Genomic DNA, 24,926 nt, shown 5'->3' on the forward strand with positions numbered 1-24,926 from the left:
TGGGTTTAAAGTTCAAAATTCATATTTATTGTCAGAGTACATACATGACATCACATACCACCTTGAGATTCTTTTTCCTGTGTGCCAGGCAGAATTTCTACTTATCGGTAGATTTAAAAAACAGTACTCGAGAAAAGATATGTATACAAAAGAGAGAAAATAAATAAATAACCAGTAATAAATAATGTACAAAGTAAGAGTCCTGGAGGGATAAAGGGCAAATGCAGGCAGGTGGGGCATTTTGGTCCGTGTGAGCAAGATGGACCTACACTGTATAACTCTATGAAATGCTGTCAAAGATACGAGATACAAACACTTACACACTAATGTTCCACAAATGTGATGCAACATGGAGTCAGACAGGTGTGAAATTTGATTTCCTAATTAAATACTTTGTGATTTTGGTTGATGAATCAGTATCCAGGTCACAAGCTTACTCAGTATTGCAATGAAAAAAGAGCATCCCTGTTCATAGGAAATGAATGAACAATAAGGACCAACAATACCAGCACTTAATAGCCTGAATACGCCTGAGATTGTCTAATCTCGGAACCTAAGCAGGCTCAGGATGGGTCAGTACTTGGAACACCAGGTGTTGTAGGTTTCTGTGAGGTGCGCTGGACAAAATGGTGACTCTGTCTGCCTTACAGTAGACAAAAGTTAAAGAATTTCATGTATGTTACATGCTAAATGCAGTATTACGTGATAATAATGGAACATTTACCTCCATAATCAAAAACTCCAGAAATTTAATTGGGTACAACTGAATGTGAGAAAGAAACAGAGCCTCCAGATTTCTTTCCTTTGAGAATGCTGCATTAGGTTGTTCTAGTTGGTCTAAGATCAGTGCCCAAACATTTGGCCACCCACCTCTTGTACTCTCCCTTCTCTCAATCTTCACTTCTCACCTCCATAAATAAGATTTTGCTTTCTAGCCTCCCTAACATCCCACATTTTCATCTATTATTCCCTTTATATTTCTATGAATAAAAAGCCAGGAAAACAGGGCTTCAATCAGAAGGAAAATCAGAATTCTGCAGGCACCTCATCACTGCTGATTCAGTTCCAGTTCCTGCTTGAGCTTCCCCACCCCCTTTTGCCAGAACAGATAACTGTAATTAGATATAATTTTGAGGGGTATTTGAGAAGCTTGAAATGAGTTAACAAAATAATAGTTTGACTTTTGACACTCCAATTCAAGCACAGTAAAACCCCCGGTATCCGGCACCTATGTGGCTTGGTAGATGCAGGATAAGTGAATTTGCCAATTGCATGTTGTGTGATTGGACAACTGACCACAAGGAGCACTAATTTTAAGCTTTTGGCTTTTTTTTTTTAAACCTACTTATTTTCTTTCTTTGCCAGTTAATTAAATTCTGGATAACAGGGATCTTTACCGTAAAAATGGGTTATTGTAGAAGATTTATTTAAAATACGATAGAACAGTAAACTCACAAACTACAGACATTGGAATCTTGAGTGAGCAAGAAGGCAGCTGAAGAGACTCAACAAGTCAAGCATCAGTGGGAGGAAAACAAAAGTAGTCTGTTGCCAGCCTGAAGCACCAACAAATCACTTTCTCCCATCGATGCTGGTCAACCCTCAGTGGCCCCAACAAGTTGCACTTTGCTCCATCTGCCGCAGTCGTGCAAGTTTCCAGAAGCTGCAGGGGACTTGGTGGGCCCGATAAGAAGTCCCGACCCCCTGAACTGTTGACTGACCATTTCTACCAGTGGATGCTGCCTGACCTTCTGAGCTCACAAGATCACAAGACAAAGGAACAGAAGGAGACCACTAGGGCCCATCGAGTCTGTTCCGTAAATCTACATGACACTAGTTCTAATTTCCGGCTTTTTCCCCCTATCCCTTTATGCCCTCACTAATGAGATACTTGTCTAGTGATCTGGCTTCCACTGCTGTGGGCGGCAGTGAGTTCCACAGATCCACGACGCTCTGGCTAAAGAAGTTCTTCCTAACCTTTGTTTACTGTGGCGTAGTACTACATCACAAAAAAAAGTGGTTGCGATTTACTCAAACATCTCCAAGTTCAGAACAAATGATTTTAGTACTTACCTATTGAAACAATGTCACCAGGAATTAGCTCATCACTTGAGATTTGCCTCCACTTCCTGTTCCTGTAGACCTGGAGAAACACAAGCCAAAAGAAACCAAGTGAGGACAACAAACCATCCAGACCATCAGTCACATCAGCAAAACTAACAAGAGTAAAGACATGAATTCCATTAGAATCAGAATTTATTGTCACTCGTCACAAAATTTGATGTTTGCAGCCGCATTACAGGTGGAAAATTGCTCTAAATTAGATTAAATAAATAAATGAGTGCAAAAGAAGAGAAAAGGGGGGGCATTCATCCAGAGACCAAAATGCACATGCAGAAAGATAAGTCTTATTAGTTGAAGTTAAATCTCTAATTTCACAGATAAGAATGATGCAGATACATTGAAGGAAATGGAAAACTTAAAAGATTCTCGCAAAACCTAAACAAAGAAACACATAAGAAAAAGAAAGGATCATTCCATTGGAAGTGCGATGGCTTGCCATTCAGTGTATTGACTTCCAATCTCCTTTCAAAGACTGCAAAATGATCCTTTGTGAAACTAGCATTCATTCGCAGTGCCTGTTTGGGATCGCCAACATGCACCTTTCCCTGTGACAATGAATTGGCAGAGGAGGCTGAGAGATAAAAGTGCTATCAGATTGGAACAAATACAAAACTTCGGTCGGACAACATTTGGAGTATTGTAATACAACAACTGGAACTGCACACAAGGATGTGGAGGATTTGGAGAGGATGGAGGAGAGGGTCAAAGTTTAAATTTATTGTCAGAGTACATACATGACATCACATACAACCCTGAGATTCTTTTTCCTGGGGGCCAGGCAGAATTTCAAGTCATCAGTGACTGTAAATTGTACATAAGAAAAAAAAATATGTATACAAAAAAAGGAAATGTAAGCAAACTGACTGCAAAACAGAAAAAAATATTTAGTGATAAATAATGTGCAAAGTAAGAGTCCCTGATTGAGTTTGTTGTTTAAAATTTTTTATTTTTCACACTATAAACCATATTGACCAAGATACAGAGACATTTTTCTTCTTAAATATATACAGTGTCGTTTTCTCCCCCTTTTCCCCCTCCCTTCCCTCCCTCCCTCACCCCTTCCCCATTTATTTGAAGTTCCATCTATAAGATACATTAAACCCGTTAAACAATGTTGTCACTAAATAAAAATAAACAAGAAATTTTACTGAGTCAGTTCTTTTCGTTATCTTCTCTTTCTGTCATTTTAAGTGGTAGATGTCCATGGTAGGATTTCTCTATTGTATTTCATGTATGGCTCCCATATTTGTTCGAATATTGTGATGTTATTTCTCAAATTATGTTATTTTTTCTAATGGAATACATTTATTCATTTCTATGTACCATTGTTGTATTCTCAAGTTGTCTTCTAATTTCCAGGCTGACGTAATACAATTTTTTGCTACAGCTAGGGCTATCATAACAAATCTTTTTTGGGCTCCATCCAAATCGAGTCCAAATTCTTTGTTTTTTATATTACTTAGGAGGAAGATCTCTGGGTTTTTTGGTATATTGCTTTTTGTGATTTTATTTAATATCTGGTTTAGATCTTCCCAAAATTTTTTCACTTTCTCACATGTCCAAATTGCATGAATTGTTGTTCCCGTTTTCTTTTTACAGCGAAAACATCTGTCTGATACCGTTGGGTCCCATTTATTTAACTTTTGAGGTGTGATGTATAGCCTGTGTATCCAGTTATATTGTATCATGCGTAACCTCGTGTTTATTGTATTTCTCATAGGTCCAGAGCATAGCTTATCCCATGTTTCATTCTTTATCTTTATGATTAGATCTTGTTCCCATTTTTGTTTAGGTTTACCGTTTGTTTCCTCGTTCTCCTTTTCTTGCAGTTTGATGTACATGTTTGTTACAAATTTTTAAATTACCATTGTGTCTGTAATCACATATTCAAAATTGCTTCCTTCTGGTAACCTCAGACTGTTTCCCAATTTGCTCTTCAAGTAGGTTTTCAGTTGGTAGTATGCAAACATTGTATCGTGAGTTATATTATATTTATCCTTCATTTGTTCAAAGGATAATAATTTATTTCCCGAAAAACAATTTTCTATTCTTTTGATCCCTTTTCTCTCCCATTCTCTAAAGGAAAGGTTATCTATTGTGAAAGGGATTAGTTGATTTTGCGTCAATATTAGTTTTGGTAGTTGGTAATTTGTTTTATTCCTTTCTACGTGAATCTTCTTCCAAATGTTGCACCAATTTTTCATCCCATTTATATGGTATATGTTCAGGTATCTTCTCCCCTATTTTATCTAGTTCTAATCTGGTCCAATCTGCTTTTTCCCTTGTTTGATAAAAATCTGATAGGTATCTTAATTGTGCGGCTCTATAATAATTCTTAAAGTTTGGTAGTTGTATAACTGGCACTGTATATGTGTGAAAAGGAAAAAGTGTGTATCATGGTTAGTGTGTATCTAGTTAATTTATCTAGTGCTATCCGCGGTTTCTCCCCTTTCCATAAGAATTTCCTTATTATTTTCTTTAACTCCCTGAAGAATTTCTCTGTTAGGTGTATTGGTAATGACTGAAATAGGTATTGTATCCTTGGGAAAATGTTCATTTTAATACAGTTTATCCTTCCTATCAGTGTTAGTGGTCAGTCTTTCCAATGCTCTAAGTCGTCTTGTAATTTTTTCATTAATGGATGGTAATTTAGTTTATATAGATGGCTGAGATTTTTATTTAGTTGTATACCTAGGTATCGCATTGCTTGTGTTTGCCATCTAAATGGCGATTCTTTCTTAAACTTTGTGAAATCCACATTATTCATTGGCATTGCTTCACTTTTATTTGCATTGATCTTGTACCCTGATACTTCTCCATATTCCTTCAATTTCCTATGTAATTCTTTTATTGATATTTCTGGTTCTGTTAAGTATATTATAACGTCATCTGCAAATAGACTGATTTTATATTCCTTCTCTTTTATTTTTATCCCTCTTATTTTATTCACTGTTCTTATCAGTTCTGCTAGTGGTTCTATAGCTAACGCGAACAGTGAGGGAGATAGTGAACATCCCTGCTTTGTTGATATGCTTAAGTTAAATTGTTTTGATATATATAAATTTACTGTCACTTTCGCCAATGGCCCCTTATATAATGCTTTAATCCAATTAATATATTTCTCTGGTAGGCTGAATTTTTGTAGTACTTTGAATAAATAATTGCATTCTACTCTGTCAAAGGCCTTCTCTGCGTCGAAAGCAACCACTACTGCTGGAGTTTTATTTCCTTCTACTGCATGAATTAAGTTAATAAATTTACAGATATTGTCTGTTGTTCATCTTTTTTTAATAAATCCAGTTTGGTCTAGATTTACTATTTTTGGTACATAGTCGGCCAATCTGTTTGCTAATAGCTTAGCTATTATATTATAATCTGTGTTAAGTAGAGATATGGGTCTATATGATGCTGGTGCAAGTGGATCTTTCCCTGTCATTGATATTACTGTAATTATTGCTGTTTTGCATGAATTTAGTATGCTTTGTGTTTTATCAATCTGGTTGATTACTTCCAGGAGGGGAGGAATTAATGTCTCTAATGTTTTATAGAATTCTATTGGGAATCCATCCTCTCCTGGTCTTTTATTGTTCGGTAGTTTTTTTAATATCTCCTGTAATTCTTCTATTTCAAATGGTTTTATTAATTTATTTTGCTCCTCTGCTTGTAATTTCGGTAGTTCAATTTTAGTTAGAAATTCATCTATTTTGTCTTCTTTCCCTTCGTTTTCAGTTTGATATAGTTGCTCGTAGAATTCCCTGAAGTTTTCATTGATCTCCATTGGATTATATGTAATTTGTTTGTCCTTTTTCCTTAATGCCAATACCATTCTTTTAGTTTGTTCTGTCTTAAGCTGCCACGCTAGAAATTTGTGCGTTTTTTCTCCTAGCTCATAATATTTCTGTTTTGTCTTCATTATGTTCTTCTCCACCTTATATGTTTGTAGTGTTTCGTATTTTATTTTTTTATCTGCCAATTCTCTTCTTTTAGTTGTATATTCCTTTATTGCTAATTCTTTTTCTATATTTGTTATTTCCCTTTCCAACTGTTCTGTTTACCGATTGTAGTCCTTCTTCATCTTAGTTACATAACTTATTATTTGCCCTCTGATGAACGCTTTCATTGCGTCCCATAGTATAAACTTATCTTTCACTGATTCCGTATTTATTTCAAAGTACATTTTAATTTGTTGTTCAATTAATTCTCTAAAATCCTGTCTTTTAAGTGGCATGATGTTTAATCTCCATCTATACATTCTTGGAATGAGTGGTTGGCACTGAAAAGAGATTGAAAGTGTTCTGACCATCAGTTGAGGATGGAGATCTTGTCGCTGAGGAGGACTTTGCCGTCTGAGCTGCGCAGCGGGCTTTGGACTTGGGGTGAGGGGCCGTACACAGCCTTTAGAGCCTCGTAGAAACCCCTGAAGTCGCCAATGTCCGCGCTGAGTTGGGTTCGCTTGGCGAGGCTAGTCCACCACTCATTTTGGATCTCCCGGAGTTTGCGCTGAAGATGGCTGCATGCGCGACGGAAGGCTTGTTTCTTCTCTGGACAGGACGGCTTTGTAAGGTGAGCCTGGTGGGCAGCTCGCTTCTTTGCCAGCAGCTCCCTCAACAGCCCCTAAGGCTAGAGCTGCATGAGGTCCTCACCCAGGATGAGACATATAAGGCAATTGAACAACTGAAAAGTGGCAAAGCAGCAGGTATGGATGGAATCCCCCTAGAGGTCTGGAAGGCTGGCGGCAAAACTCTGCATGTCAAACTGCATGAGTTTTTCAAGCTTTGTTGGGACCAAGGAAAACTGCCTCAGGACCTTCGTGATGCCATCATCATCACCCTGTACAAAAACAAAGGCGAGAAATCAGACTGCTCAAACTACAGGTGAATCACGCTGCTCTCCATTGCAGGCAAAATCTTCGCTAGGATTCTCCTAAATAGAATAATACCTAGTGTCGCCGAGAATATTCTCCCAGAATCACAGTGCGGCTTTCGCGCAAAGAGAGGAACTACTGACATGGTCTTTGCCCTCAGACAGCTCCAAGAAAAGTGCAGAGAACAAAACAAAGGACTCTACATCACCTTTGTTGACCTCACCAAAGCCTTCGACACCGTGAGCAGGAAAAGGCTTTGGCAAATACTAGAGCGCATCGGATGCCCCCCAAAGTTCCTCAACATGATTATCCAACTGCACAAAAACCAACAAGGTCGGGTCAGATACAGCAATGAGCTCTCTGAACCCTTCTCCATTAACAATGGCGTGAAGCAAGGCTGTGTTCTCGCACCAACCCTCTTTTCACTCTTCTTCAGCATGATGCTGAACCAAGCCATGAAAGACCTCAACAATGAAGACGCTGTTTACATCCGGTACCGCACAGATGGCAGCCTCTTCAATCTGAGGCGCCTACAAGCTCACACCAAGACACAAGGGCAACTTGTCCGTGAACTACTCTTTGCAGACGATGCCGCTTTAGTTGCCCATTCAGAGCCAGCTCTTCAGCGCTTGACGTCCTGTTTTGCGGAAACTGCCAAAATGTTTGGCCTGGAAGTCAGCCTGAAGAAAACTGAGGTCCTCCATCAGCCAGCTCCCAACCATGACTACCAGCCCCCCCACATCTCCATCGGGCACACAAAACTCAAAACGGTCAACCAGTTTACCTATCCCGGCTGCACCATTTCATCAGATGCAAGGATCGACGAGATAGACAACAGACTCTCCAAGGCAAATAGCGCCTTTGGAAGACTACACAAAAGAGTCTGGAAAAACAACAAACTGAAAAACCTCACAAAGATTAGCATATACAGAGCCGTTGTCATACCCACACTCCTGTTCGGCTCCAAATCATGGGTCCTCTACCGGCATCACCTACGGCTCCTAGAACGTTTCCACCAGCGTTGTCTCCGCTCCATCCTCAAAATTCATTGGAGCGACTACATCCTGCAACATCGAAGTACTCGAGATGGCAGAGGCCGACAGCATCGAGTCCACGCTGCTGAAGATCCTGCTGCGCTGGGTGGGTCACGTCTCCAGAGTGGAGGACCATCGCCTTCCCAAGATCGTGTTATATGGCGAGCTCTCCACTGGCCACCGTGAGAGAGGTGCACCAAAGAAGAGGTACAAGGACTGCCTAAAGAAATCTCTTGGTGCCTGCCACATTGACCACTGCCAGTGGGCTGATATCGCCTCAAACCGTGCATCTTGGCGCCTCACAGTTCGGCGGCCAGCAACCTCCTTTGAAGAAGACCGCAGAGCCCACCTCACTGACAAAAGACAAAGGAGGAAAAACCCAACACCCAACCCCAACCAACCAATTTTCCCCTGCAACCGCTGCAACCGTGTCTGCCTGTCCCGCATCGGACTTGTCAGCCACAATCGAGCCTGCAGCTGACGTGGACTTTTACCCCCTCCATAAATCTTCGTCCGTGAAGCCAAGCCAAAGAAAAAAATACATTCTTGGTGGGATGTCCTCTAGCTCTATTGCCAATAACAGGGGTGAGTGGTCTGATAATAGTCTAGCTTTATATTCCATTTTCCTAACTCTCCCTTGAATGTGGGCTGATAACAGGAATAGGTCTATTCTTGAGTATGTTTTATGTCTACCCGAATAATATGAATATTCCTTTTCCTTTGGGTGTTGTTTCCTCCATATATCCAAAAGTTGCATTTCTTGCATCGATTTAATTATAAATTTGGTTACTTTGTTCTTTCTGTTAGTTTTTTTTCCAGTTTTATCCATGTTTTGGTCCAAATTAAGGTTAAAATCCCCTCCTATTAGTATGTTCCCTTGCGTATCAGCTATCTTCAAAAAGATATCTTGCATAAATTTTTGATCTTCTTCATTAGGTGAATATACATTGAGTAAATTCCAAAATTCTGAATATATCTGACATTTTATCATTACATATCTCCATGCTGGATCTATTATTTCCTCTTTTATTTTGATTGGTACATTTTTATTGATTAACATAGCTACTCCTCTGGCTTTTGAATTATATGATGCTGCTGTTACATGTCCTATCCAATCTCTCTTTAATTTCTTGTGTTCCACTTCAGTTAGATGTGTTTCTTGTACGAATGTTATATCAATTTTTTCTTTTTTCAGTAAATTTAACAGTTTCTTCCTTTTGATTTGGTTATGTATTCCATTAATATTTAAAGTCATATAGTTCAACATAGTCATTTCATACTTTGTTTATCTTTCCTTTCCATTTCCTCATCACCACCTTTCCTTCTTATCCATTTCTGGTTTCTTTTTTTGAACATATTATAAGACAACATTTCTAAAACATAAAATATTTCAACTATTCTCATATCTTAAATTCCTTTAACCCCAATAGTCCCTCCCCTTTCTGAGTTGCCCTTTGTCTCTTGTCGGGCAACAACATCTCCCCTCTCCATTTGGATTTGCGAATCCGCTCGCAAGCGTCAACTGATTTCGCAGTGACTGTCATTCTTCCCTACCCAGCCCCCTCAGAAAAGATTTTAATCTACATATATAACAAAGGTCACTCTCTTAATTCCCTCCTTACTTCCTTTCTTCCCTTTCTTTCCCTTCTTAGTTCTTACCTATACTCTATTTTAAATATATATATATTTTTTTTGTTCTTGTTACATCTCTTCATCTCTCTGTCTGTTTTGTAGTTGTTCTGCAAATTTTCGTGCTTCTTCAGGATCCGAGAATAGTTTGCTTTGCTGCCACGGAATAACTATTTTAAGTACCGCTGGGTATTTTAACAAATTTATAACCTTTTTTCCATAGGGTCGTTTTTGCTGCATTGAACTCCTTCCTCTTCTTCAGGAGTTCAAAACTTATATCTGGATAGAAAAAAATTTTTTGACCCTTGTATTCCAGTGATTTTTTGTCTTCTCTTATTTTCTTCATTGCCTTTTCCAATATATTTTCTCTTGTTGTATATCTTAGGAATTTTACTAGAATGGATCTTGGTTTTTGTTGTGGTTGTGGTTTAGGGGCTAATGTTCTGTGTGCCCTTTCTATTTCCATTTCTTCCTGTAATTCTGGTCTTCCTAGGACCCTGGGGATCCATTCTTTTATAAATTCTTTCATATTTTTGCCTTCTTCATCTTCCTTAAGGCCCAATATCTTTATATTGTTTCTTCTATTATAATTTTCCATTATATCTATCTTCTGAGCTAACAGCTCCTGTGTTTCTTTAACTTTTTTATCAGATTCTTCTAATTTCTTTTTTAAGTCCACTACTTCCATTTCTATGGCGGTTTCTCGTTCTTCCACCTTGTCTACTCTTTTTCCTATATCTGTCATGATCATCTCTAATCTATTCACTTTTTCTTCTGTACTTTTTATTCTTCTTTTTATTTCACTGAATTCTTGCGACTGCCATTCTTTTACTGTTTCCATATATTCTTTAAAAAATATATATATCCATGTACTTGCCCTTCCCTTCATCTTCCATTTCTCTGTGTTCTTCCTCCTCTTCTTCTGAGTCCACTCCAGGATCTGTGTCCTTTACCTCTGTCTCTTCTGGTTTTCTTGTTGGATTGTTTGTTTTATTTTGTTGGGTATTTTTGGTCTTCTTATTTTTATTTAAAATGTCTTGGTGTTGGTCTTCTTCCTCTGGGTTGGTCATCTGTTGTTTCTTTGATTTCTTATTTTTATTCTCTTCCTTCTTGTTCTCGTTATTTTCTATGTTTTCCTGTTGAGAGTCTTGCTGTTGTGTTGTAGTTGTCTGTTTCAGCTGTGGAGATTTACTCCTCAGCTGGTCACCCCTCCCGTCAGTGTTATTTTTGCCTTGCGCATCGTGCATGCGCGTGGATTCGCGCATGCGCGGTTGCGCACTTTTGTAGTCCCGAGTTCGGGGTTTCCACTGACCTCAGGGAGCGGGCTTCTCTCTCCACGGCGGGCCTCCTTGTACCGACCGGTAAGGCCTTCACCTTCCTCCTCCGACGTCCTTCCTTCTTCTTTTCTTCCCGTTGTTTTTGGTTTTTCTTTCTTCGCTGCCATTTTCTCCACACTTTCACTTTGTTCTGGTTTCTATGTTTGTGCCTTTGTTTTTTCTCTATCTTTTTTTTAACTTTTCTGGAGAGGGCTGGAGTTCCCCTACCGGCCACTATTCCATCACATGACTCCTCCTGATTGAGTTTGTTGTTGAGGAATCTAATGGTGGAGGGGGTAGCAGCTGTTCCTGAACCTGGTGGTACCGATACCTCTTTCCTGATGGCAGCAGCATGAACTGAGCATGTGCTGGGTGGTGGGGACCCTTGATCATTGCTGTTGTTCTCTGATGGCAGTGTTCCATGTAGATTTTCTTGATGTTGGGGAGGGTTTTGCCTGTGTTGTCCTGGGCTGTGTCCACTACCTTTTGCAGGGCTTTATGCTCAGAGGTATTGGTTTACCCATATCAGGCCATGATGCAGCCAGTCGGTAGAAGTTTGACAAGGTTTCAAATGTTACACAGAACCTCTGCAGACTCCTGAGGAAGTAGAGGGGTTTCTTCACGACACCATTAGTTTGTTGGGTCCAAGAAAGGACTTTCAAAATAGTAACTCCCAAAAAATAAAGTTTGTTCACCCTCTCCACATCTGATTCCCCAAAAATCAATGGATCGTAGTCGTGGTCTCCTTTACGCTACTGAATGCAGTGCTCCCGTCGTGGTCTCCTCTACTTCAGAGAAAATGGACGCAGACTGGGAGATTGCTTTGTTGAGCACCTCGGCTCTGTCCACTTTAAAGTGTGGATCTCTCAGGGGTCAACAATTTCAATTCCCCATCCCATTCCCTTGCTGATACTGGTGGGCTGTGGCGTCGTTTATGTGGGCCACAGAGACTTCCCAGCCCAATGAGGGCAGGGTGGGTCTGAGGTCATGTCTCAGTCCTGCTGGGTGAGCTTGGATAGAGTAGTGATCAATCTGTCACTGAGGTCATCTTGCCGTCTCAAAGTACAAGTGGCTTAGTACTCAGTCACAGTTCCTTTCAGACCTCCTCACAAGACTGATTCAGAAGTGTGTGTTTTCTGTCTTCTTACTGCTTGTTGTTTTTCCACTTCAGTCAAGACTCTAAAATAAGGTAAGACACATGATCTATTTTTCCTCTAAAATTTGATAAAATTATTTTCAAAAATTTTCATCGAAGATTTACGCTGGACTGGATTGCTAGACAAGTAGGCCATGGCATGTTAGGCTGGAAGCAAAGTGGTCTTAGACTGAAAAAGGTTGAAAACCACCAACTTGAAGTTATCCTAGATCACAAAATATAAAACGCTAGAGATCTTGTAGGAGCTACCAAATTGAGTTTAATCATTTCAGTACACTAAGCTGACTCTACCCAAATCCATAATGAAAAGAGGTATACTCTATGTGGGAACACTGCATATGTACTTTATAAACAATCTTGCTTCTATAAAGTCCTACCTGGATCATGTAGGGTTTGTTTCCCATTTTCCGGATCTCCGACATGTTCCTCATTTGTTGCTGCACCAGGGAGGCTTCGAAGGCTACCAGCATGAAAAGGGTAAAGACACTGTAATACCAGTACTCATCCAAGCACCACAGACCCACGCAGAACACCTGTAAAAAGGATAGACGTAACATATCCAAGGCTGTAAACTCAGATTCATTGCTAAAGGGGCTTAATGACCCAAAATGACCCTGGAGTGTATTGCCAACTGTTACCTGGTCAAGTCACCATTGCAGACTAGAAAGCACATTAATTTCATTCATTGAATTCAAAATTCAACAAGCCATGTTCCTGACATATAAGATCCTGCACAGCAACAAAACACCACAGAGAATTCTGAACAATTACTGTTGAATAGTCGTTATGCTTTGAATCTCTTTAATAGCAGTAACTGAAGTTATTTTTATATATTTACTTCACAATCAAAAGAGATAAACTACTGCCAGAATTAGGGAGGAATGCTGGATTCCTCCCAAGAACATTTCATACTTTCTCCTCAACATGATAAACTCCTTGGTGCAGACAAGTAGGTACCATCAATACCTGGAATCAATCCCATGGTTTCAAGTGTCTTTAGAAGGATTAGAATCACTCCTGTTTTTAAAAAAAAGCTATTTAAACTGTTTCTAGTTTTCAGTTAGGAATGAGAATACATCTTCCTTGTGCCTGGTTTCAGCTAGGACATGTCTTCTTCATCCATACCCCAAAGACAGCGTCACTATCTGTGCATTTCAATGGGGCTTCAACTCCAGAAGGAGAATCGCAGATTTACTACTTATTTTTAAATTATTTTAAATGGAGACGTACAGCCCACGCCACACAAATTTTCCAATTAACCAACATTTCCAATTAACATAATGAAACATTGGTTATGTAGCTTTACTTTGCTATATAAAGTACACAGTTTAATCTGCTGAGTGTCTCCACATTGTGTTTTTAACTAAACGACAACCCCCATACGCTTTGAAGGGTGGATGGAAACCAGAGCACCTGGAGGAACCCCACACAGACATGGGGAGAATGTACAAACTCCTTAAAGACCACGTCGGGTTCGAATCTGGGTCAATGGCGCTATAATAGCATAGCACTGACCGTGCCGCTCCTGGAGGATGCCAAAAAATATTGAAAATTATGAAACAAACTGCAGAAAATGACAGAATAGAGAAAAACCAGAATGAAGATTCCAACATTAAAAAGGCAACTGTGTAAAGACCAAAGCATAGGATAGGTTCCTTTGAATATTTAGGAGAACATTTTTAATCAGAACATTTCTAGTCCAAAAAGAAAGGCAGAATCACTGAATCAAGATCTGCAGCTAAGAAATTCAGGAGATGGAGATTGCATTAGTGATAGCTTTGAGGAATAATGACAGCATCTTCACATTTTGAATAGTTATCACCAGCTAAACTTCAAACAAATGAAGAATTTGCTCTAAATGTGGGGTTATCTTGTATCAAGACGAGTTAATACCAATGACATTTGGAAATAAAATCCTCGACACTCGGCACCGTAAAGGTATCAAGTGTATCGAGGATTGTTATGAACAAGGACAATTTATGACATTTGAACAGCTAAAAAAAAGTGATTTGTCAACTAGAACTTGCTTCTGCTGTCTTCAATTAAGATCCTTTTAAGAGATAGTTTAGGACTAGCCACGACCCTGCTGATGTGTAGAGACATGGTGTCTTCTTCAAAAGGGGATTTTGTGTAAATTTATATCCAAGATGCATTTTCTACTGCAGAGCAATAGCCCAAAACCAGGCTTGCACAAATTGAGGGAAAGGTGGAGACAGACTGGGGGGGGATAGAGAGGAAGGTTTTGTAGAAAAGAACTAATTTGTTGTAAATTTCCTACTCACTGTTGGACATACTGTGTGGAACTCCAGTCAATGGTACCTTTTCCATGTACTGCTGAGTTGAAGACCTACATTGATACTGGACACAACCAATTATGTTCATCAACTACAGCAGTACACAAGTATCACTCCTGCCCAGACACTTTGTGTACTCAAAGTGTTGTATCACATGTACCAGCTGAGCTCAGTTCACATTCATATGTATTCATCAGATGTGACGCAGTACATCAACCCCTCCAGGCACCATACAATGGACCATACAAGGTGATACACAGGTCTCCCATTCTCAATATACAAGGCAAGAGGGAGTCTGTTCGCATCAACCCTTAAAGTTGCTCACTTAGAGGATGAGTTTTTAGCTACATCGACCAGTTGTGCCAGTCAGCAAAAACACTACTACCTCTGACAGGGATATCTCCATCTGCAACATCTCCACCTGTAAAAACAAGGACTGGGAGAAAAGTACACTAGCCAGCTCATTATGCACAATATTTCAACACCTGAAGGGACTCTTGATATTATACATCTCTTATGCTACCTTTTTTTCTCTTTATCAATTGCTCGCTCCCACACTTGGTGCTCTTGCGATCTTGGAGGGGGCTATTTTATCTGAAGGATGCACCTAGCAATTGGAGTCACCTGACTCCAATTGCTAGGTGCATCCTTCAGTTAAAATCTCTGCTGAAGTCTGCTACAGATTCAAGAACAATATTGGTCAAATAATATGACATAACCATAACTTACACTGCAAAAATAACATGGTTTAAAATCTGAAGTTCCAGATTTGTGTTTTAAGTGTGGTATAGAGGTTGGAACACATTCAACCTGGCTATGCATGAAAGTATGACTTGGCAGAAAATTTAACAAAAATTCAATAAGTGGTTTTCCATTGGAATTGGAATTGAATTTATTGAGAAATCTTGTGGTTATTGCCACAAAACTATCAAAATATCAAATCCAGTTCATGAAGATTGCATTAGTGGTCGCCAGGAGATGTATCGCTGTTACGTGGAAGTCCGACTCCCCCCTACTGGAATAAGAAAATGCAAAGTTGTGCCCCCCTGGAAAAGATAATCTTAGAAAGAAATACAACATTTTTGTTAAAATATGGCAACTTATGCGAATCATACTGGCTTAAAACTTCCCACTAAAGGTTCAAATAATATAATTAGGTTAATAGTGTTGAATTACTGAAGATCAAGATGTGGACTAATTAATGAAGGCATGCTCAAACAGCCCTTCTTTTTTGGACAATTATTTTTTTTATGTTAGCAGTTGAGAGGGGGTGGTGAGATTTGGGCAATCATATGAGACTGTAATTTTAAAATACTATTTACATGATGTTCTATACGAGTCTTGGAAAAATTCAAATAAAATATTCTAAAAAAATTAGGAATGTGCTCACAAGTGGAAAAGGAAGTAGATCCAAACCTACAGCTCTAAAAATGTTCTAAGCAAAACTATGGTGGTTGAAGTTCCCAGTAGATCTGCAAAGTATGGGGAGAGATGTTGCCTAATTGAGTATTTCTAGCACATTCTTTTTCCATTTACAGACTGATACCATCCATGTTTGTTTTGTGTTTCCATTTTAAACTTCCATGCTAATGCCAGAAAAGGGCAGCTTTCAATAAGTCCACAACATTGGTGAAAATATAGTCTGCAGAGAATATCTGAAAGCAAGGAATGAAAGTCCAAGTATACCCCACTTTACGAAAACAGAGCGTTCCTATGAAAACTTTCGTAAGCCGAAATGGCATAAAGTGAAAACCCATTCACTACTATTGAAGGCTATTTTCATAAAAGCAAAAACCCATTCAAATCCTTTCTTAAAACCAAATACAAGTTTCTTCGTAAAAGCAAATTTTCACAAAGTGAGTATTCATAAAACAGGGTACACTTGTACAGAGTATGAAGATAGCTAAGTTGCTAATATTAAAAGCGAAGACAATAAATACAGGGCCATGTCAATGAAAAGACTGAACAAACAACATCAGCTGGGGGAACAGTTAAGTAACGGAGGACACAGAGATCATCTGGAATTCACTAGTTAAAAGATTCAATCATAGAACCAGAAAACCACAGAATAAGACAGCACAGAAATAGGCTCTTTGGCCCTTCTAGTCTATGCTGAACTATTATTCTGCCTGCACTGACCTGCACCTGGACCATATCCTTCCCATCCAGTGCAATTTTTTTCTCAAATGTCAAAATTGAGCCCACATTTCCAATTCAACGAACGGACAGCTTGTCCCACACTCCCACCATTCTCAGCGTGAAGAAGTTCCACCTAATCTTCCCTTTAAACTTTTGCTCTTTACCCATGTCCTCCAACTTTTATCTTTCAATTATGGCTTTTCGTCGTGATCTTGACAGGTAATTGAGGGAGCTTGCAAGAGATTAACGGGTAACTGGGCAGCTTTTGTTAAAGACTATGGACCAAAGGCAAATTATCTCCCCCATATCAATTTCATGATTCGATGATGGGAGTTCAAATACCACATTACTTTTCCATTTGCTCATTTAATAGTGGACTCTATATCCCTGCCAGCAAAAGGATATGGATAGACTGCTTACCCATCCTAATTAGTTACACAAATAATTTATTTCAATTGAAACAACAATAACATTACAGTAAAATCCCTGGTAAATGGCACCTATGGGGATTGGTAGATACCAGATAAGTGAATTTTAAGCTGCTTGAGACTGTGAAACTGGCAAAGCCAATGGCGAAGCATGCTAATTTTAAGCTTCCGCATTTTTTACCCATTTGTTTTCTGTGATTTAGTTTGCTGGTTGTTTGAATTCTGGATAACAGGCCTAAGCCCTTCCTAGAGGTATGAACTAAAAGTAGGCTCAGGCCCGAAAAATTGGTTATCTTTATCTTAGCTACATAAAGGTATGATGTGGCCATCAGGAAAGAGGCATCGGTGCCACAAGACTCGCACCACCAGGTTTAGGAACAGCTTCTACCTCTCCACCATCAGACTCCTCAACAACAAACTCAATCAGACTCTTTTAAGGACTCTTACATGCACTTTATTTATCACTGAATATCCATTTTATGTATTGCAGTTTGTACTTTTTTTTCTTACATTTGTAGCTTTTGTAAACATATCTTTTAAAAAATTTTATTTATAAATTTAAAACCACAAAAAAAATCACATTTTCTAATAATACAAATCCATTTCAAACCACCCACCCTCTACAAAGAAAAAAAGTGTAGGATAAGAGATATTCAACAGGAGCACTACTTACTATAAGGCTTCTCATACTGAGAAGCCTTATAGTAAATGATATTCATTTAAATATTCATACCCACAGTTTGTAAATATGAGCACCATATTTTCCAAAATGTGATATTTATCTCTTAAGTTATGTAATTTTCTCAAGTGGTATACAACACTGAACTTCCAAATGCCATCTCTCCATTCCCAAGTCTGTTTCAGACTTCCAAGTTACAGCAATACATTTTCTAGCTATTGCTGAAGAAATTTGAACAAACTTCACTTAATGCAAAAGAAAGCTCAGAAAGTAGGGGTTCTTAATTCAAGACGAAGATGGGAGGTAGATTTGAATAAGCAAAGAGATGAGCGCAATTGGATTGAGTTGTGTAGAGAAAGTCTGAAAAGCACAATAAATGTGAGGTATAGATTGGTACAAAATAATTTTATTCATCAGTTATATTTGACACCACAAAAGCTAAATAAATTGAACCAGACCTTTTTGGATTTATGCTTTAAATGTGGACAGGAAGTTGGTACATCTTTTTAGTTGGAAATAGGAAATTTATTAGAACTAATAACAGGGGTTAAATTCCCACAGAATCCAATGTTACTTATTTTTATTGGGTGATATTAGAGGGGTTAAACCTAAATCAAAAGCATATTTTCTTGAGTACAGTTTTTGTACTCAAGTAGAAATTTTGCCTGGCTCACAGGAAAAAGAATCTCAGGATTGTATGTGACGTCATGCATGTACTCCGATGTTAAATCTGAACTCAGAAATATAAACAACTGCCCAACCTACTGAGTTTCCCCAGCCACTTTTGCATAAACTACAATCACAGTGTGCAAATTTGCGCGTTTAACTCTTTATTTCAATTGTGATTGTATGAACACACTATCTGCATAATAGATAACATCTATGCAACAAAGCAAAAAAACGTACCATCACCCTCAATGTTTGAGATATTTGAGACACCTACCTGAAAAACAAAGAAAGGAGCAGTGGCTCTCTCTTTGAAGAGTTGCATAAATTCAGGAACCACCATTTCTGCCCTGGTAAACAAAAGACACGCCTGAAACAAGGGTGAGCTGGATCATGCAGCAAAATCAACACACTGCTGTAGAAGTGCATGTAAACATGATCAGTTTAGCTTGCTTTTAAATAGCCCTATTTTTCAATCCTGGTTTATCTTGTTTGAAATAATCTGCAACCACCAAGATGATACTTCCAAGGCAGCCTCATCTAATGACATAAATAAGCCTTGCAACATTCAACAGCAACCCATTGCCCTGCCTCTCCTAGATCAGAGTTGTGGTGGATTATGTGGAAAGCACGCAATGAAAATTAAATTATTCCAATAAAACTATTTGTCATTTATTTGAATGCTTCAAAAATCGATCACAGATGAATATTGATTCTCTTTCAAACTTTGTAAGAGATATTGTGAAACAGGTCATCAAAATCAAAGGACAGCAAGGTTAACGTAGCGGTTGGCACAAGACTATTACACCGCTGCCTATAAGGAGTTTGTATGTCCTCCCTGTGGATTTCCTCCTGACAGTCTGGTTTCCTCCCACCCTCCAAAATATACGGGGTTGTAGGTTAATTGGGCAGCACGGCATGAAGGGCCATTTACTGTGCTGCAAGTTCAAAAACAAAAGACTGAAAGATTAAAAATTATAACTAAGATGAACACAAACAAGAAAAACAAGGCACTAAACCACTGTGATAACGTAATTGTCATCCTTATCTTGTTACCTCAAAGCCATCTCTGTCCATGCAAGTGAATGGAATAGTTTTCACATCAGGTCCAATTCATTCACTGCAAGGACAGGAGCAGATTCCCCATTCACCCAAACAATCGGCACAGGACCAGACGATCAGTCGAGCATCCACAGAAAAAGAGGATGCCGCAAGTTCAGGATTTCTGAACTTGGCGGTACTAACACCAACGTGTCAAGACCGAGGAGGAAAGATCAGGGAGCGGGACTAATTTGACGGCCTTACAAAAACCACACACAAATGAGAAATAGAGAGTACATTTTTGCGGTGCTGCTGAACATTTTATTTTCGTTAGTCTCCAAGGCAAATAGGTAATTGTTTTAATGATATGATCTTCCATCTGGCACATGATGTAATTCAATGGTAACTCAGTTATGAACTTACTGGTTTCCATAAGTGGCATTCATCATGATGGGAAAAAAAATCTCTACGTGACAATAAGTGAAACTCTACAAGCTACCAAAGGTTTAGTTATTCCTAAAAGGTGGAGAAATAGTGACTAATTTCAACTATTCTACAAATAAAATATCACAAATTCTCTCAAAATCTCAGTACATACTTGTTTGTACTATATTTCTTTTCAGCAGCCTTTAATTCGGTTTCATCCTGGAATCCTTTGGCAGTCTGGTAAAACTGAAGTTGAAAATCTACTGGGAAAGCTACCGCGAGGAACTCGCTTTTGTCTTCGTCAAACCAATACCTAATCTTCTGAAACTCAAAAGAGATGGTTTTTTGACCATTCTTGTCCTGCAGAAAGAGAGATAAAACTGTAAGCACCAATGTGAAAACAATATGATGAGTGGTTATAACAAATAACAAGAAACAAAGGAAGAGAGAGGGCCCCCATGAAGCGAGAACTTGAATTACTCAACATATGCAAAATCACTCGCAAAATGTTGTATTTCAGAAATCCAGAAGCATTTCTCAATTCTGATATGATTGAGACTTTGTTCCATTTCAATTTTTTTTTTTAAAAAATCCATTCACGTTTAACTTTTTTGTTCCACTAATGACTTACACAATAAAAGTCTAAAAATCTGACCCCAGAAATTTGGACCACCCCAAAATCTGGACTCTCAAACTTTTTAGATTTAGTGGGCTATTGTGCGAGTGCATACATAGAAAATAGTGTAGGAGTAGGCCATTTGGCCCTTCAAGCCTACACCGCCATTCATTTTGATCATGGCTGATCATCCACTCAGTACCCTGTTCCAGCGCTCTCTCCATACCCCCTGATCTCCCTAGTCACAAGTACTAAATCTAATTCTCTCTTAAATATAGCTATGGAACTGGCCTCAATCACTTCCTGTGGCAGAGAATTCCATAAATTCACCACCCTCTGAGTGAAAAAATTTTTCCTCATCTCAGTCCTAAAGGACTTCCCCTTTATCCTTAAACAGTGACCCCTGTTTCTAGACTTGCTCAACATTGGGAACAATCTTCCTGCATCTAGCCTGTCAAATCCCTTAAGAGTTTTGAACGTTTCTATTAAATCTCCTCTTAATCGTCTAAACTCCAGCGAGTACAAGCCCAGTCGTTCTAGCCTTTCTTCATATGCAAGTCCTGCCATCTCTGGTATCAATCTGGTAAACCTTTTCTGCACATTTTTTACACAGCAGTGCATGCTTGCAACAGGCTGCCAGGATATAATATAATAATACAGTAAAAACCCCTGGTATCTGGCACCTATGGGGATTGGTAGATGGCTGGATAAAATGAATTTGCCAGTTGCTTGAGATTACGTGTTGTGTGATTAGCGAACTAACTGCTGGGGGTGCCAATTTTAAACTTTCACTTTTTTTAAATCTTTTTATTTTCTGCAATTTTTTTTGCTGGTTGCTTGAATTCCAGATAATGGGAATTTTACTGAAATTAACAGGCTTCTAGATAGAGCATGAATATAAAGGGACTAAAGGGACATCTATCAAGTTTAAGCAGGGAAGCTTTATATTGATTTGGACATGTTCAGCATAGACATATGGACTGAAGGGCCTATAGTGGAACAAGAGATAGCTATCTAGTCTGACAAGTCTGCTCTGCCATTTAATCAGATAACAATCTGATCTTTTCCCCATGACCGTGAATTTCCCTACTATGTAAAAATCAATCTGTCCAGATTTTTGGACTTTTACTGTCGCAACATTTGCACTGTGACGCTGCTGTAAAACAACAAATTTTGTGACATGTTCATGACAATAAGTTCTGATTCCCATTTGGATCTTTAAAATCGTGAATTCAACTCCCATTTCCCACATTAATACAGTCAATAATTGCAAAGCTGATGCTCCGCCAGATCATTCCGCTGACTCGTGTTTACACTTTCCTGCCACACTCTGCACCCTTCTTGAATGGATCCCATTCTGAAGTGTAATCTTCAACTATATTTGATTCACGTATTTTTTAAATTAGTGTGTTTGAGCTTCACAGGCTTGTGGGCCTACTACCCTGTCGCATTTCTAATTTTTTTTTAAAAAATCAAGACTGGGGAAGTTGATTTTGGACAGAGATGAGGATGGATCTGCTTTTCCAAGATTGTGACTCTATAATTCTCTGCTAAAGGAAGCAGTAGGAGGCTGCCTCATTAAATATATTTAAGACAGATTGATTTTTACATAGTAGTGAAATTCATGGTCATGGGGAAAAGCAACATAGATGAAGCTGAGATCTCGGCCAGATCAGCCATGATCTGATTAAATGGCAGAGCAGACTTGTCAGACTAGATAGCTATCTCTTGTTCCACTATAGGCCCTTCAGCCCATATGTCTGTGCTGAACATGTCCAAATCAATATAAAGCTCCCCTGCTTAAACTTGATAGATATCCCTTTAGTCCCTTTATATTCATGCTCTATCTAGAAGCCTGTTAATTTCAGTAAAATCCCCATTATCTGGAATTCAAGCAACCAGCAAAAAAAATTGCAGAAAATAAAAAGATTTTTAAAAAATGAAAGTTTAAAATTGGCACCCCCAGCAGTTAGTTCACTAATCACACAACACGTAATCTCAAGCAACTGGCAAATTCATTTTATCCAGCCATCTACCAATCCCCATAGGTGCCAGATACCAGGGGTTTTTACTGTATTATTATATTATATCCTGGCAGCCTGTTGCAAGCATGCACTGCTGTGTAAAAAATGCTTCACAACTTTCCCTTAAACTACCCTCCCCCCCAACCCTTAAACACATCTGCCCTAGTAGGTGATGCTTTACCTGGGGAAAAGATTCTGTCCACTCATCAATGCCTCCCATTTTATAAACCGTTCTCATCTTCCCTCAGCCTCCAATGGTCCACAGGAAGCAACACAAGGTTGTCCAACTTCTCCCATAGCCCATACCCTCTAAACCAGGCAGCAAGCTGGTAAACCTCTGGGAAGTAAGAAATTTAATCCCTTTCATCAGATTGGTGATATAGATTTAGATCAGCTGAAAACTTGAGCATCATCCACTTTAACTCTCAAAATTCTGCAGCAAGTTAAAATTTTGAAAAACAACAAACACTTCTGCCACATATGTATTAGTTGCCTACCTGGTCATGTTGAAGTGGCACCAATTCAGGGGACCCATTGTTGGGGGTAGGAACAACTTTGGCCCAGGTTGCTTTGAAAGGGTTTGGTTCCTGTAACAGATGTCAATTATGTCAAAATCAGAATTTATTGTCACAAACATGCTGAATAATTGGACTTTCTTCTGCTCAAGTTATCTGTTGCTTCCAAGCACACAATTCTTGCTGTTGATCAGATCCCAAATTATTTGTTACCTCAAAATACTAATCTAGTTTCTTCCCAATAACATTGACTCCCTTTCTCAAAGTAGTCTCCACTTGCGTCAATGAAGGACCGAAAACTTTCCCTGCACGTACCCGCCCATACTATTGTTGCCATGCCTTCATCCCCCCTCACCCCCCCACCATCGCAAAACTCTGCTCCATCCCAACATCTCCTCCTCCCTCCTGGGGCGGCACGGTTAGTGCAGCAGCGATTGGTGTTTGCAGTGTGTGTAAGTTTCCACCTACTATTCAAAACAAACCAAGGGTTGATGGTCATTTGGGTGTCATTGGGCAGTACGAGCTCATGGGCCGCAAGGGCCTGTTAGCGTGCTGTATGTCTAAATTTAAAATAATTTTTTTAAATTCCCATGGTATTTTAATTACCCATGTTGCAAAATTCCTCAACCCCTGGATTTGATATTTAGCTACTTGCATTCCGTGTTGCAGATTTATCAGACCAGCATCAGATTTTATGTGGGTCTGATTCTTTCATACAGCATTCATCTACGACCCTCAGCGAGCCTCTGGTCTACTCCCTTGCTAGTAATGGCACTGGATACGCAATGGAAAGGACTCCTGGTGTGAAGAGAATTCTAACTTTCAATCGTACAGTTAGTGGACAGAACTGACCATATCTAGCCTTCCACAAGGCACACAACACCCTGAAGAACTGGGCACACTTTTTTCTCCCTCCTCCCATCAAAGGAGAGCTGAAGAGTGAGAAAGTGTGCACTAATATGTTTTTTCACCCCCACACAGCCACCAATTTACCAAATGAACCTGACAACAAGCTTGGTACTAATCACATCGCTATACTCCAAATTGTGCTCTCCTATTTTATATGGCTGCATGAATGCCAGGGTTGATAAGTTAGACTACTCACAGGTAAGGGCGGACTTCAACAATAAAGAAATATTTTCTGGATTTTTACACGTCTTGAGACCTAAATCATCATAATCTCCAATCATTTAAATGTAAATGTTACATTATAGACGTACAGTATGGAACAGGCCCTTTCGACCCACAAGCCCAAGTCACCTAATTACATCCAAATGAGTCACACACCAGGTAATGTTTTTTTGAAGGGTGGGAGGAAACCGGAGCACCTGGAGGGAACCGACGCAGATATGAAGTGACATACAAATCGCTCCAGGTTCACTGCTGCTGTAATAGCTTTGCGCTTACCACTACGCTAACTGTGTTATATTGGTGAAACAAAGGATTAGCTTCTAACCAGCATAACATGGTACTAAATGACTGTTCTGCAATTGGAAAGCAGAATGAGATTTGGTTTACAAATTATTAACTCTGGTAAAAGCACACTGAACACATTCTACAGCAATTTTTCTGGATCAAGGATGACTCCAGTTTTGTAAGTTGAAGGTGACTGGTAAAGTCAATGTGTGAACCACAGGGATTACTCAAATGGGACACAAGATGGCCATCTGCCTTAAGTCCCCAACAATTGGACAGGGCCCTCAACATCTCTCCCAAATGCTACTTCTCCAAGTGCCCATGAGTCAAATCAGGATACTGGAGTAATTAGGGAAGGAGAAAATATGTTATTATGCAAGAACTAGGGAGGATAAATTTCGAGATGTACTCCTGGAAGAGTACAACAAAAACATGGCAGAGATGATTGCTGAAGTTGGACAATGGTATAGGCTGAAAGACCTGTGCAGCGGATTTCTATGTTTTATATTTACAATTATCCACCTCCAAAGGTAAAACATTGTTTTGTGTACCCTTGGGA

General features: G+C 39.1%; 1 protein-coding gene across 1 annotated transcript in view; it reads right to left on the bottom strand.

The window, feature by feature from the left end:
• The window catches only part of atp13a1 (ATPase 13A1), a 114,072-nt gene that overhangs the window by 74,978 nt on the left and 14,168 nt on the right, over positions 1-24,926 (bottom strand). The window contains exons 2-6 of the mRNA XM_069927574.1: positions 22,934-23,023; positions 19,969-20,156; positions 18,607-18,679; positions 12,501-12,656; positions 2,074-2,143 (exon numbers count right to left, since the gene is read on the bottom strand). Of these exons, the coding sequence (XP_069783675.1) occupies positions 2,074-2,143; positions 12,501-12,656; positions 18,607-18,679; positions 19,969-20,156; positions 22,934-23,023 (577 nt within the window). The remainder of the gene's footprint in view (positions 1-2,073; positions 2,144-12,500; positions 12,657-18,606; positions 18,680-19,968; positions 20,157-22,933; positions 23,024-24,926) is intronic.

The sequence above is a fragment of the Narcine bancroftii genome, chromosome 3 (assembly GCF_036971445.1).
Source record: "Narcine bancroftii isolate sNarBan1 chromosome 3, sNarBan1.hap1, whole genome shotgun sequence".
NCBI lineage: Eukaryota > Metazoa > Chordata > Chondrichthyes > Torpediniformes > Narcinidae > Narcine > Narcine bancroftii.